The sequence below is a fragment of the Pseudopodoces humilis genome, chromosome 10 (genome assembly GCF_049639895.1).
Source record: "Pseudopodoces humilis isolate 2021_Gansu_Grassland_sample_001 chromosome 10, ASM4963989v1, whole genome shotgun sequence".
Classification (NCBI taxonomy): Eukaryota; Metazoa; Chordata; class Aves; order Passeriformes; family Paridae; genus Pseudopodoces; species Pseudopodoces humilis.
The window spans coordinates 14,768,248-14,780,664 of record NC_142209.1 but is presented as its reverse complement, the minus strand read 5'-3'; the positions used below and the strand labels follow the sequence as shown (position 1 = coordinate 14,780,664).

Here is a 12,417-nt window from a genome sequence, read left to right as displayed (position 1 = left end):
TTAGTAGATATACCACAGAATTTAAACCATTGCATGCTCTGTTTTTCAGGTTAATGACTCTTTATAATCACCAGAAATTTTTACCTTCAAAAGAAAAAAGGAAATTTTACATATAAATCCAAATACCAGATAAATGTTAAAAAATAAACAAATCATTTAAATTTGCTACCTGCATCAAGTTCCTACTTTATTGCTCCTTTATGGGATTTAAATGATTGAAGAGTATTTTCTATATTTTCTTTCTTTATGAATGATAAGTAACTGGGAGCATGTTGAAAAGGAAATTTCAACGATTTTATGGGAATCTCCACTGTAGATTACTGAAACTTCTACAAAAACTTACACAGGTAAAACCACTCATGGAATAGATAATTTTTTTAAGTCTCACTTTTCACTATTCTTCTAGAATTTTGTTTCTAGGAATTACATTAATTGAAGGAGATTTTATCTGATTTTAACAGACAAGGTTTGGAAAACAAGTCAGGACATTCTGGCCTAATGTGTCAACAAAGCAGTAGTGAAAAACACCAGATAAGAGATTTGATTATTCCAGAAAATCATCTCAGGTCCACATTTTATGAACTGCAAAGGAATTTTAACTTCAAGGGAAGAGATGGCCAGCACTAGGGAAGGGTTGGCATCAGCCGTGACTGACCCTGGTAGAAAGAGACCCTAAAGAATGTGCAATCTCTTCTGATATACCAGGCATGAAAGTGATAGAAGCAGGATATTTAGGATCAAACAGTAAGAATTGGCTGTGCTGCTTACTGGGGATCAAATAATAAAGCAACTATTCTGCAGAAAGAACATCCATACTAAACCAAACTTGGAACATTTTCCATATTTTGGAGATCAACAGTTTCCTGCAATTTTCCACATCCCTCTATCAACTCTAACTGCTTAAGTTACAGAGCAAGAAGAATTAAGACTAGCTATAAAAAGCTGCTGCTGCTGTGAAGAGTAAATGGACTAAGATCTGATGGTTTGAAAAAATACACTTTGGGGTATGACAGCCTCACACTTTGAGTTGCCAACAATAGGGAGTCAGACAGCTTCCTGACCCTTTTATATAGCCCAGGGCTCTTGAATCTGTTGCTACTCTGAAAAAATGAACCCTACTGCTGAACAAATGAGGAAGAGATAGTTTTCCACTCCAACTTCTCTTGCCTTCCTCTAAACCCCAGATGGATGCTGCAACCTTTCTGCAACAGCTGTGAAAGGAAATTCAAACTTTCATATCAACGCCATAAAATCTGTAGTCTGCCAATGGTCTTCTTTTCCTCCTGATGGTTCTTTACTGAGCCACTGTCTTGGTTTGAGACAAAACCAGGACAGCCACCCATCACTAAGAGTTTTTCTCTCAGTAAGAGATTCCACAGTACTACAGAGAGTCCTAGCTAGTGTTTCTAAGTATTGTGCTATGTGTGACAAACCTGCATCTCTCTTGAACCAGTAGCAGTACTACTAGTAGTACTACTAGTAGCTAGAAAATTTGTCATGCAGGGCCATAAATGAGATGATGACTGCCAGATAAAATGGCTGCTAGCATTTGCTTTGAACAGTCTAACTATTTTTCTGAGACTAAAAATATAAGTAGTAAAGAAGCCAAACAAATAAACCTTGGTGGGAAAAAAGGGCAGAAAGTCAGGTTATACAGATTGTGTTTGCTATGTAATCTTCAAGATGTTTTTTACACTGAATCTTGCTAGTTATATTTGTTGATATTTACAGGGAGCCATTGCTTTTAAGAGAAGTAATTCAATGACATACAACCTAATTTATATGCATAAAGGGACAAAAAATGGTCAAATGCTCTCCAGGAAAGTGCCTACTAGATTGATTACCAAGGTTAACACTGTGCTACGTGAGTCAGAGTTTAAAAGTACTTAACTATTAAAGTTATGGCATTAATGCATGAATTTCAATCAACATACAAAACTTTAAGGAAGTTTCTACATTGCTCATCAAAAAGACACACTTTAGGAACACATGTAATTTCAGGATGAACAATTGTTCTCCTTAGACTGGTTTGTTTAAAAAACCTTCTCTAGGAGCTAAAGGAAAAGAACCTTGCTTTCCTAAATGGAACAGCTTCAGGGACTTGAGTTAACCTTATTTTGCTTTGAAATCGAAATTAGTGAAGATGAGACAAAGAAGGAGGAAAAGAAGAACTTAAATCATGCAGTCAGAAGACACTGGACAGATAAACCTAAAATTTGGTAGCAGCACAGAATAAATAAAGAAAAATTAATTTTCAGTCCTGAAATATCCTTTCCTACACAGGCATTACTCAGACAAACCAACACATTTGTGTGGTTAAGATTCAAGATTTACTACTTTAAGTAGAGCAAAACACTATAATAAAAAAGCACAGTAGAACCATGATAAAGAATAGTACCTAGTAATAATGTGTGGAGAACTCCACTTGGACTGAGGAGGTACATGAACTTCTGGAGTGATTAGTCATGGTGGAGATCTATCTTCACTCTTTACAGGCAGCTTCTCATAAAATCAGTGGTGGCTTGGGACTGCTGCAATCAGAAAGAGAACAGGCACTGAAAGGAATTCAATTTCCAAAAAAGAAGTTCATTTACATGGATAACAACACTCTCCTAAAATCAGAAAAAGACCACTACACTTATGAACTGAGTGAACACTGAATTCCCTATAGATTTTCCTCTGTAAAGGGCATCTGAAACAGCTATGCAGTAAAACCTCCCCCCAGTGTTCATGCTGGGTGATGACTCTGTATGAGCACTATCACAGCTTCCCTTGTGATTGTTCTTCCAAGTAGAAGCTGAACAACAATCCAGCCTTCATTATTAAAAAAAACCTTAAAAAGCATGTGGCAGTGCTTGCCTTTTTCTTTCCCCTTCACAGGGCTTTGGGAACACCTTTGAAAATCCTCCACAAAACTGCTTCACTGAATTTAACTCTCTAGATTTCCCCCAGAGCTCACTGCAGCTCTGACAGTAGAGCACTGCACTCTGCTTCTGTCCCAGCACCATCACAGAGCCTTTGAGCCCCTGCACACAGGTGCCACCTAAACCACTCACTTCAACCTGGCTTCTGGCACAAAGGATAACAGAGCACAGGAGCAGGCCATCCCTATGTGCTGAAAGGTGAGCCAGCAGGGAAGACGACCAGCCTTGGCTGAACAGGGCACTTTCACTGGAAGTCAGGCGAAAATAGAGAGTTTATGACCTTTGGAAGAACGGGCAGTCAACTCAGGAAGAGTGCAAGGACATTGTTAGGTCACGTAGAAAGAAAATTAGAATGACAAAAGCTCAGCTAGAATTCAAAGTGACAACCACTGTGAAAAATAATAAAAAGTGTTTTTATAAATGTATTAACAACAAAAAGAGGGCCAAAGGAAATCTCCATCCTTTACTGCATGCAGAGGGAAACACTGTAACCAAGGATGAGGAAAAGGCCTTGGCATTTAATGCCTTGCTTGCCTCAGTCTTCAACACAAAGATTGGTTATCCTCCGGGCAACTGGTCCCCTGAGCTGGTAGACAGGGATGGGGAGCAGAAAATCTCCCCTGCAATCTATTAGGAGGCACTTAATGACCTGCTGTGTCACTTAGACACTCACAAATCCATGAAGCAGGATGGGATCCACTCAGGAGTACTGATGAAACTGGCAAAAGAGTTTGCCAAGCCTCTCTTCATCATTCATCATGCTTCCTGATAAACCAGGGAGGTCCCAGATGACTGGAGATTGGCCAGTGTGACAAGCATTTGCCAAATGGTCATAACAATCCCAAGCAGTGCTACAGATGGGGGGAAGAGTTTCTGGAAGGCTGCCCAGTGGGATGCTGGTCAGCAGCTGCTGAACATGAGCCAGTGTGTGCCCAGGGGGCCAAGAAGGCCAGTGACATCCTGGCCTGGATCAGGAATGGTGTGGCCAGCAGGAGCAGGGCAGGGATTGTCCCCCTGTACTGAGGCACCACCTCGAGTGCTGTGTCCAGTTGTGGGCCCATCACTTCAGGGAAGACACTGAGGGGCTGGAGCAGGTCTGGAGAAGGGCAGTGGAGCTGGAGAAGGGTCTGGAGGGTGAGTCCTGTGAGGAGTGGCTGAGGGAGCTGGGGTTTAGTCCGGAGAGGAGGAGGCTCAGAAGAGAATTTACCATTCTCTACAGCCACCTGCAAGGAGGATGTAGCAAGATGTAGCAAGGGTGTTGGCATCTTTTCCCAGGCAAACAGTGACAGGACAGGAGGGCATGGCCTCAAGCTGACCCAGGGAAGGTTCAGGCTGGACATCAGGAGGAACTTTTTCACTGAAAGGATTGCTCAGGAAGGTGGTAGAGTCACTCACCCTGGAAGCGTTTAAGAAATAACTGACATGGCACTTTGCACTATGGTTTAGTTGATGTGGAGTTTTTGGTCAAAGGTTGGACTCAATCTTGAACGTCCTTTCTAACCTTAATAACCCTATTCTATGATTCTATGGCAACCTCCTCAAGTGGCTTTGATCTAATTTCTGTTGAGCATATGTTCATATCATAGGTTAGACCCAGCCTGCTTCAATCTAGACAGAGAAACAAAGCTTCACAAAGCCACAGATAGAAGCTAACTCTGACTAATGGCAGTGCAAAGCTCAGAAACCAGCACTGTGCTGCTTCTCAGCTGCAGACTATGTTTAAGCCCTACCACAATGTGTGAGGCAAACAGATAATTTAATTGTTTTATCCAGCAAACAAGAATTTTACCTCTAAAATCCTAAGGCAAGCTATTTTAAGAAAATGGATCTCTTTTTGCTGTCCACATGTTCGCAGAGACAGCTCTAACAGATTAAACTAATCTCTCCTAATTAGATTTTTTACATCACAATTGGATGACAGTAGGGTATATTTTGTTTTCTATGGTCAACTACTGTCCACTGCTCCTGTGACCCATTTCTGCTTTTTAGCTTTACAAAGGGATCCTTAGAAGTAAACAGAGAAAGCTTATGCAGGGCCTATCACTTCACATGGAAGGGTAAAATACAGTTCAGCTTATGGAGCACACTGCACAATTTCACTGTAGTTCTACCCACAGTCATCACTATGACTTAGCTATTTCCTAAAGATCTGTAGTTTGTTGCCAGCAGCAACAAAACATGAGACATTCCACTTATGTATCAGAACATAAAGAAAGCAATAAGTGGAAATAGATGTTTGATGACACTTCTTGCACTGTGCCTACAGTAGATATCTCATATAAAGTTCCCTGTGACATGCTTCATGAGCACCTACATGCAATACATGGGGTCACATGGCATGTGTGTTGTGATATCCCCTTACCTCACACACATATGCCATAGTTTTCACAGCTGTTTTAAATACCAGAATTTTATTTTCTTATTTCCAGGCTTATTCCTGACTTTTGACTAAAAAAACAAGTTTGATTAAATGCTATTTGTCCAGCAAATTATAAAAACATCCCCATTAATCTCCCCAGTACCACAAGCAAATATTTCTGTACGATAAGGAGAATTTAAAAATTACTTGAAAAGATAGCTTTGAAAATATGCACACTTAGGTGTACTGAGTGTCCTCATGGGCCAGCACTTCTGGTGTTCAACAATGTTTTCCAGCACCCAAAACACTTCCTAAGCCGTGAGACATTCTTACGCATGTAGAAGAGCATGCCCCTCGACACAGGCTCACTAGAAAGCTAACACAATTAATGCTAACACAATTTTGCCTAGATTAACTGTGGGAGTGGGTGTGTAAAAATGTATCCTATGTCAGTAAACAGATATATTTATGTGTGTGGAAAGAAAACTACACAAGCATAGGTTGTGACTGAGTTAAGTTTTGCACCCAACTATCTCAAACTACTGGGGAAAACCCAAGCTGAAGTTTTTTAGGTGTTTCCTATGCATTACAGAGGCCTCCCTGTGAAATAAGTAAGGAGTAACCTGAAAGATAAGAATGGGAAGTTCTGTCAAACCAGGATCAAATGATAAAAAATCAGAGAGACTACGAAAAGGCCCCATGGAACTTCTGTTTAAAAGGTGTATTTCTATGAATCAAAGACAATCACAATCAGACTTTTCCATGTCAAATACAGAGAAATGTGGAATCTTAAGCAGATCCCATTCTTATGCAAACCCAGCAGCAGGCTAATCCCCCCAATCTATGGATAAACAAGCACAAAACAATGGAAACACACACGGCATGTTTTCAGCTTCCGGCGTAATTCAGCTTACTTCATATAGACACTGTTCTGTCATCCAGCTGCATAAGGCCTGAGGAACAAGGATATTCCTAGCATTCATCTTCCTCAGACATTTAACATTTTGAAATATTTAGGATAGCTTTTTCTCCTACCTGTGAGTGAAACACTTTCCAAGGGTCCCTTGGACCTCTAAATTAGGAAAAGAATTCCCCTCTTTCTATGAATATAAATGGGAATGCAGATACAACGCTTTATTCAGAAAGGCTTGTCTCCAAAGAATGCTCCTATAAGGCTTATTTCCATGAATATTCTAAATAACACTGTTTGTAAATATCAGACCTTCTCTGTCTCTCCCCATCCCTCCTTCCCCCACCCCTTTACTAATGGGAAGTTGCAACATTGGGTTTTTTTCTATTTTCCCAACACATATGTGCACATTTACGAGAGAGATGGCCCAACAAGAGCAGCTCTATAGTGGAACAGTGGCTACTGAGGACCCAGGACCCATGCTCTATTTGCTTAAGGGTTACCTCAGATGAGCCCCAGGCACATTAGGTGCATTAGTAGCTGCAGCACATCAGGTGCAGAAGCACAGTTTAGTTTCACCCAAAAAGAACTAAGTTTATGTGCTCTGAAATCACTCTGTATGGTGAGCCACAGGGTCACACATAGTGAAGTCACTCAAGAAGTACAAACACACTCTGAGCTAAGTTACCAACGTTACCATACGTGCGCTGCCTTCGCACAGTGTTTCGTGTCAGCTCTCAGATTAGCTCCATTAGGCCTCTGCTACACGGAATCTAGAGTTCATGGATTTGCAAGCAAAACACAGACTTCTTACATAGAAGCAACAAAAACCTTGAAAACTTACCACAAAAGCTTACCTCATGTGTGAGTACTGCTGAAAGAGAAAGGTTTCTGAAGGAATGTTCAGCTTGGCCGCAAAGAAACACATATCTTAGATGCAGTTAGAACTCACAGAATAACACTGCTCAGTTGTAAGGAGATTGTTTTAATCCCCTGCTTGATACAGAACAGCTCAATCTGCGAGTTTAAGGTCTCATGAATAAAAATCCTCCCAAATATCCAATATGACCTACCCAAGCACAATCAAGCCTGTACTAGGATGTTGATATTTCTGTATTTCTTCAGACCTGAACAAACCCCGTATTTGAGAAGATGGTTTCAGAAGGGCAGTTCTGGTAGCATCAGGGGCCCTACTAAACAAACAGCTGTCATGACTAATTAGGTCAGCGACTTACAGAAGTCAGTACTCTGCCAAAGCTTTAAGAGGGATGAGGCGGTGCATTACGACTTCAGAAAATGCAATTACCAAACAAATCTGACAGCAAAAGGTTTCCTCCCCAGAGTTCAAGCTGCAGGGTTCTGGCGTAATCCACAGCCCGTCACCTGGGACAGGTGGGTAGGATTGCTGCAGTTCCATTGGAGTGAAGCCGTTTCAAAGCAAGACCGAGGAAAATCTGCATCTGAACCAAAAGAAACAGCAGGGGCTAGGCAAAACATTTCCAGTTCCAAAGGAAAACGAAGTCTTTTCCACTGGGCTTAAGGCTCCTCTGCCGCGGCCGCCGGCCCCGCTCCCTCACAGGGTGGGCGGGCCCGCAACCTACGGGCCCGAACACAACGCGGCCGTGACGCCACCGTGCAAATGTTCGCGAAAATGGACAAGTTAAGAAGCCACAGCGTGGCCCTGAAGCCGCCGCCCCCCAGGGCCCCCGCAGGTCCCGCTGCCCCCGGGCTAGCGGAGGGCTCGGGAGGAAGCCCCGGGCCCGGCCCGCAGCCGCTCCTGCGCTGCCGCCACGCCGGGCAGCGGGGCCACAACTCCTACACAGGCTCCACAGGTTTCTATTCCCAAAGTCGTGCCCTTGCTACTTCGCTTGTGTTACATTAAAACAGCTGAAGGCATTATAAAGCTGGGATACGTAAACCATCTTTTTAAATGTCCCAGCATCTGGGACTTTCAGCTTTTCTGTAGTAAGAGGCAGCTCCATAAAGAAATGACCCCGAGCATGGCCAGAACCATCCAGTGACATGGTGGCCTTTGCCAAGAATGCAAATCCTGCTTCTTTGGAAATCTGACAAGGAACCAAAGTCCAGCATTGTGAGTTCTGGAAATAAAAATCAGATGATGTCCACCAGAGTGTGGGATTTTCTCAGTGGTGTTTTGGGAAGACTGGCAAAGGTAATGATGTGTTGAAGTCCAGTGTATTTCCTGTTGCAAAAGCAGAAAAATGATTCTTCATCTTTGCTGCCCTTTGAGAGTCATCTTGGTGCTTACATCAGTAGAAAGTACCGTGCTAAAACAACGGTACTCTATCGTATGCAAGAAAGGGTCATGCTAATTGCAATCCCATAAAGAAAAGTGTGCCACCCCCTACTCCCAGAAGACAGATTCAGAAGAGTACTACACTATTGCAAAGACCAAACATCTGTATTTTAATAAGTTAGAAGAAATCCAGATATAGAAGCCATAGAGTCACTGAAATGTTAACACGTTAATATATTTTAAAGCAAATATAACACAGTGTACACATAAAAACCATTTAATACAAAGTGAAAACCATTAGATGCACCTACTAATGCTGATTTTTGGTTATTTTTAGGTGTTTCACAGAAACTTGGAAACAAAGCTCTTAATTTCAGTTACACCAGGTTAAGTGGTGAAACTGATCTATAGCAAGCAAATCACTGCCTTTTCATTCACCTGGGAAAGACAGCACCACAGCAACTGAGTGTGTCCAAAAGGGCACCCAAGGGAAATAGGCTGTGCACATTTGCCCCACTCTGCTAAGCTATACAAGAAACCAGATGTGAATTGATTGCTGCTTCTGAATAGCAAAGCTCAGTAAGTGCATCCCTGCTGTACAAAAAAAAAATAAAAAAATTAAAGTGACAACAAATAGAAAACTGGCAACAGATAACCATGACTGCCTAAAATATACACATATGATACATAATTATGGCCATGCTGGCTATGTAAGTATGCCAGTATGTAAGCCTGTTCAAGAGCAAAGCTTTAATTGCACAGATTAGAAAAATGAACAAATGCTTTTACAGAGCAAAGCACAAGCTTTGGTTTATGCTTAGACAGTGAACATTAAACCTTCCATTTTTATTATAACATCTATTAAGAAAAAATAGCTGTTTCTCTATGAATAAGCACTCCATTCCACACAATGGAATGAAGCTCAGTGTCTTATTCAATGAACCCATTAACTGTATCTAGACTGGGAATGTATTACATCTTTATTGAAAGCCACTGAACTACAAAACGTTTGACTTACTCAATTCACAGTTCCCCAGGTCTCCCCCGATCTTTAAAATGCTGCATATATAAAAATAACTCCAATATGGCACAAAAGTGTGATTCTCAAGGGAAGGCAAAGGATAAAGGGGCAAAGGGAAGCCTCCACTGGCACCATTAACAAATTGCATATAGCCCAAGAGGAATTTGCACCCTATACAAAATGAGCTTCCCTGTGTTCCAGTTCCTGGATCCTTTTTGGTCTCAGTCTGTGGTAAGAGGGCTTCAGATCTGTGGGGTGAATATCCTCTGAGCCTGATTTCTGTTCATTTGTGTTTTGTTCAGCATCACCTGATGGAAGTGCAGAGCTCCTAGCCATTTTCACAGTATTATCCTGGGGGAGAACAGAGCTAGCACTGGTTGGTGCACAAGCTTTAGCAGAAGAACTATCTCCATTTTCTTTTGATTTGTTAGAGGGTGGTTTATAAAATGTCCCTGGAGGTGGTTGCAATGTTCTTGGTGCCCTAAAGGCAGCAAGAGGATTAACATCAGGACCATTCTCTTCTGCTGCTGTCCTTCCTGACCCAACAACAGAATATGGCTTATTAGGAAGAATGGCATTAGATGAATTGTTACCAAGGCTGCATGAGGATGATAAAGCACCTGCAGTTCCACTCTCGAGTGCTCGGATCTCCTGGGGCACGTTAGTCATGATCATTGCTGTCCTTGCTGTGATATCATACTGTTTGTACTGCTTGTCCCAAGTTTTTCGCAGCATCTGGGTGTCATAACAAGGAAGCCTGCAGCAGGTATCAACAGCAGGGAGTGCCTTCACCTCTGAGACTTCTTCAATGGTAGGGCTTCTGCCCAGCTTCTCTGAACTTACTGACCCTGTATTTCGTGAATTTCTTTCATTCAAAACACATGGAGGAAGTATTCGGTCTACAGGCAGGCTGACAGGGCGAGATGCCAGTTTTGTCCTTGGAGCCCGCAACGGAACTTTGGCAATCTGACGGTTGGGTTTCACAGGAAGTAAGTTCATTTTACAGGGGTCTTCACCTAGAGAAATTAATGGATCATTGTCTTTCTCTGCAGCTGGGCTCACAGCATCACCTAGAAACACACAAATAGATGTGACTGGATCTTTGCTCCCCTTGACAGTTAGTATTTTAACAGGATAACAGTTTTTAGGGATAGCTTGTATACATACTAGCAATAGCCTACTCTAACTAAATGTTAGCATTTCACTAGCAGTAAAACACATATTGTACAGCTGGAACCAAAGAGAAAACACAGACAAAGAGACACTTCACTTTTTGGCTGGTGCTTTGCCATTTCTGAGTATCTTCAGTTTTAGTATGTTTCAGGATGTCACACTGTTGATGTATGGGACATGACTGAACTGGTAACATCAGATGAAAATCAGTACAATAAAAAAGGATTATGTGCAGTTACTACTAAGGGAAATACGTGAAATTATACCTACATTAAAACAAACCCCTGTAGTAGCATCAGCAGATAAACAGGAAAAAAAATTGAGTTAGAATTAGGTTAGCAAACCTGGGGTTTTTAAAGCAGAAATACTGATATTCAAAATGCTCTGATGATTCTGTAAGACAATTACTCTTTCCAAAACCTTCTGGTTTAGTTCCAGTGAGTGGCAATGATATACATTTTGGGGGCAAGAGTTGCCAAAATACATCAAGTGCTGAGTTTTGCAGCACTGTAGTGGATATCAGAAATCCGCAGTCACAGCATTATTATGGCTTTGTTTTGTTTGATTTTTTTCTTTTTGAAAAAAGGGAAAAACCAAACTACTGTTATATTCTCTTACCAAGTACTTCAAGCTCTGACTCCATAAACAGATCTCTTAAAAGCCTTTAGAAAGATTTGATTCTCTGTTCTTACAAAAATAAACAGTATATCGAGCAGTGATAAACAGGTTGTATCACTTGCTTCTGTCTATATTGCAGAGCTACACACACTATAATCTAATGCATCCAGAGCTCCTTATTCACCACCAGAGTTAACAGCATACTAACCAGTTACAGATGTATCTGCTTCTTCTTTTGTATTCTGGCTATTCTTCGACTCCAAAAAGAGTGCAGCTGTTTCTGAAGCTCTTTGACTTGGAACTATTTGAACACCCTGCTAACAAAAGTCAGAGCAGAAGTAAATGAGAATTCAACAGAAAAGGCACACCTTATCAAAAAACCCCACAAAGATGTATTAGAAATGTGCTCTGGAATGCTCCAATTTAACAAAGAAGTTAATATGGCATAGGTAACATTGTGGCAACAAAAGAGTCACTCACTTCCTTTACAGCAACAAACGAGTTCCTCTGCTGCTGTGCCTCCCTCTCATCTGCTGATAAAGCAACTCTGACTGTAACAGCTGTTTCTTCAGAATGAGAAGCACTCAGAAGTGGTTTCAATGAGACATCAAATATCTTTTCATAGTATGTTATGAGCAGCTCCACTACCCGGGCCTGATAAGGGTAGTCCACAAGTGACGACAAAGAAACTGTAGCATCAGTTTGACGTGGTCTGATCAGAGTTGGGCCAAATATTATGCCAAGGTTGCTGGCTGACATTTTATTTTCATCACATTGTTCTGTAACTCTGCACAGAGGAAAAAAAAAAAAAACAAACCAAAAGAAACCCCCAAGAGTTAGAGGGTTTTACTACTTCAGAAATACTTTTGATATTAAAATAAATAAAATTAATATTAAAATATAAAGAGGATAAGAAACAATAAAAAACTGTAAGTGGGTTTGATAGGCAGGGAGAATCTTCAGTGGAGACCATATTTAACAGTGGCTTGAACTTCCCACACAGTGTTTTTATGTTCTATTTGTAAAAATTATTTGTGGCTATTTGGCATTTATGAGGTTGGGGAAAAGAATGCCTCTCATTCTAAGTAATAACATAGCTATAAGCCCAATATTACCCATTTTTATAGGTAATCATCAGTTTGGTACATCATCGTA

At 41.2% G+C, this 12,417-nt stretch overlaps 2 protein-coding genes across 10 annotated transcripts in view; both read right to left on the bottom strand.

The window, feature by feature from the left end:
• The window catches only part of ABCA4 (ATP binding cassette subfamily A member 4), a 74,766-nt gene extending 67,285 nt beyond the window's left edge, over window positions 1–7,481 (bottom strand). The window contains exons 1-2 of the mRNA XM_088060092.1: window positions 7,051–7,481; window positions 2,399–2,531 (exon numbers count right to left, since the gene is read on the bottom strand). The gene's annotated coding sequence lies outside the window, so the exon portion shown is untranslated. The remainder of the gene's footprint in view (window positions 1–2,398; window positions 2,532–7,050) is intronic.
• Window positions 7,482–8,596: 1,115 nt separating this feature from the next.
• The window catches only part of ARHGAP29 (Rho GTPase activating protein 29), a 52,278-nt gene continuing 48,457 nt past the window's right edge, over window positions 8,597–12,417 (bottom strand). For 5 of the 9 annotated variants that reach the window (XM_014250891.2, XM_014250896.2, XM_014250894.2 and 2 more), the window contains 3 exons: window positions 11,743–12,049; window positions 11,471–11,579; window positions 8,597–10,541 (listed from right to left, as the gene is read on the bottom strand). In XM_014250891.2, the coding sequence (XP_014106366.1) occupies window positions 9,643–10,541; window positions 11,471–11,579; window positions 11,743–12,049 (1,315 nt within the window). In that variant the 3' untranslated portion in view covers window positions 8,597–9,642. The remainder of the gene's footprint in view (window positions 10,542–11,470; window positions 11,580–11,742; window positions 12,050–12,417) is intronic. The other 4 variants (XM_014250892.2, XM_014250895.2, XM_088060447.1 and 1 more) reach the window with 3 other exon arrangements.